Source organism: Nicotiana attenuata, unplaced genomic scaffold (assembly GCF_001879085.1).
Source record: "Nicotiana attenuata strain UT unplaced genomic scaffold, NIATTr2, whole genome shotgun sequence".
NCBI classification, from domain to species: domain Eukaryota; kingdom Viridiplantae; phylum Streptophyta; class Magnoliopsida; order Solanales; family Solanaceae; genus Nicotiana; species Nicotiana attenuata.
The window spans coordinates 48,713-50,527 of record NW_017672431.1 but is presented as its reverse complement, the minus strand read 5'-3'; the positions used below and the strand labels follow the sequence as shown (position 1 = coordinate 50,527).

At 44.2% G+C, this 1,815-nt stretch overlaps 1 protein-coding gene across 1 annotated transcript; it reads right to left on the bottom strand.

The window, feature by feature from the left end:
* Window positions 1-307: 307 nt before the first annotated feature.
* LOC109213181 (VQ motif-containing protein 4-like) lies at window positions 308-1,511 on the bottom strand. The gene has a single exon (XM_019376939.1). It carries the CDS (start codon window positions 1,401-1,403, stop codon window positions 621-623), a length of 783 nt encoding a protein of 260 aa, XP_019232484.1. The 5' UTR covers window positions 1,404-1,511; the 3' UTR covers window positions 308-620.
* Window positions 1,512-1,815: the final 304 nt, after the last annotated feature.

The window sequence follows — 1,815 nt, the reverse complement described above, 5'->3', positions numbered from 1 at the left end:
TGATCATATTACAAGACGAGAAATAACCCAATGCTTACAATAGAAGCATTGTACACAAAGACAATGCCTCTTTTCTTGGCATCTTTAACCAATTGTTATCGTGGACAACGAAAGAGTCAAGATTCCTTGCCCTTTCCTCTACTCTACCGTCGACAGCTAGGCCCCTTTGCTAATCCCATTGATAGCACCCTCTCTCCTTACTGTTCACTCATGTGAACTCCTATAGAAGCTAAATTTTATAAAGAAAAAAACTTTATTGGCCAAAAGTTGCAATTCAACTATATCATTTACTCGGTCTTCCACCAAATGAATTATAATGACCTCCTGATTATTATAACAAATACGGGAACAAAGATAACTTGAATACAGAAGACCATATACTAAAGGGCAATATCAAAAAAAAAAAAAGATCAAATTTTTACAGTGTAGAAGCAAAAGGTTGCTGCCCATTTCATATATTTTTTTTCCTCATTTCTCCAAATTGTGCAATACAACTACATGACAACATCTGGCTTCCACCTTGATTCCAGATCATATTCTATGTTGGTTTTATATGAAAATCATACATAAGATGAAGCTCAAAAATTAAAAAGGGGAAAAAAACAAAAAAGAAAGCACATTTAAGAATCAGAATTAGAGGAACCTGAGACTCTAGGGGAAGTCACCGGAAACAAAGGCAAAAGTCGGGGCTCCGATTCCCTCGGAGTAGTCGCCGGCGATGGATGCAAAAAGAACCCTTTTTTTGCAATTGCTTTCTCTTCTGCCTCCAAATCCAAATTCTCACTACTCATACTTACACCACCACTGTGCGGTGACCGGTTAAACGGGTCGTGTATGAGAGGAGTAACCGGGCTAAGCACCAGCGATGGAAAATCAAGAATGCTCGGCGACAAAATCTCCGGCGTCGCAGTTCTCGGGGAACCCGAAAACCCAGCAGAGAAAACGGATTTATTCACAACCCCAGGGCCCAACGGGCTGATTTTGAAGTTCTTCATGCTGTTCCTTCTCTCATACAGCTTTGAACTGGATTTCTCCTTCTTGGGCCCAGTTTTAATGGGCGGGATCGGATGTCTAACGGGCTCAGCCCGACCCGGAGTAGCTGCAACCTTGGCGGTTTCAGAGGACCCAGTAAGCATTTGAACTACCTGTTTGAAAGAGGAAGCATCAGCTTGGACGAAGGTAGTCGGGTAGGGGTTGTTGGGTTCGGATCTGGTGATGGGTAGTTGTGGTGGTAGTGCTGGCGGAGTAGCAGGTGTTGGGGTGGTGGGCGGTGTAGGGTAGCGGTGGTGAAGACCATTGGAGGTGCCGCTATTGCTACAGCTTGAACTGTTGGAGCTATGGCTATCTGGGGATGAAATAAGATATGGGTTTCTATATTCTTGAGGTTTTGCTAAGGTTTCCATTGATGGGTCTGTTTTTTCTAGAGAGAGAAAAATACCAGTTGAGTTAAGGTGAACTTTAATAAGAGAAGCTTCAGAACAAGGGCATTAGGGGGGGGGGGGGTAGTAGGGGGAATGGGGGTAGGTGGGGTAGGGGGAGAGAAAGAGTTGAAGAATGAGAGAGAGATCAGATGGAAGTTTGGCATTTTTGCATCACTTTGTTACTTTCTTTAGTTTGGTAAGAAATGTTTTGTTGCAAACTAAGAGTCAGTCCTACACGCGCTACTTCGGCGCGTGAGTGATACAGCAACAAAAATGCCGGCGACTTCTTTAGTGGGGGAGGCAGTGGCGGCTTTAAGTGGTGGTACGCGGCGGTGAAGGGCGGTGGGAGTGAGAGTCCAACTGGTACCAGGCTATTGGTGATTGATCATTAAGA

Excerpts from the sequence above, each read along its gene's own strand:
- LOC109213181 (XM_019376939.1), bottom strand. The coding sequence starts at position 1,403 with ATGGAAACCTTAGCAAAACCTCAAGAATATAGAAACCCATATCTTATT.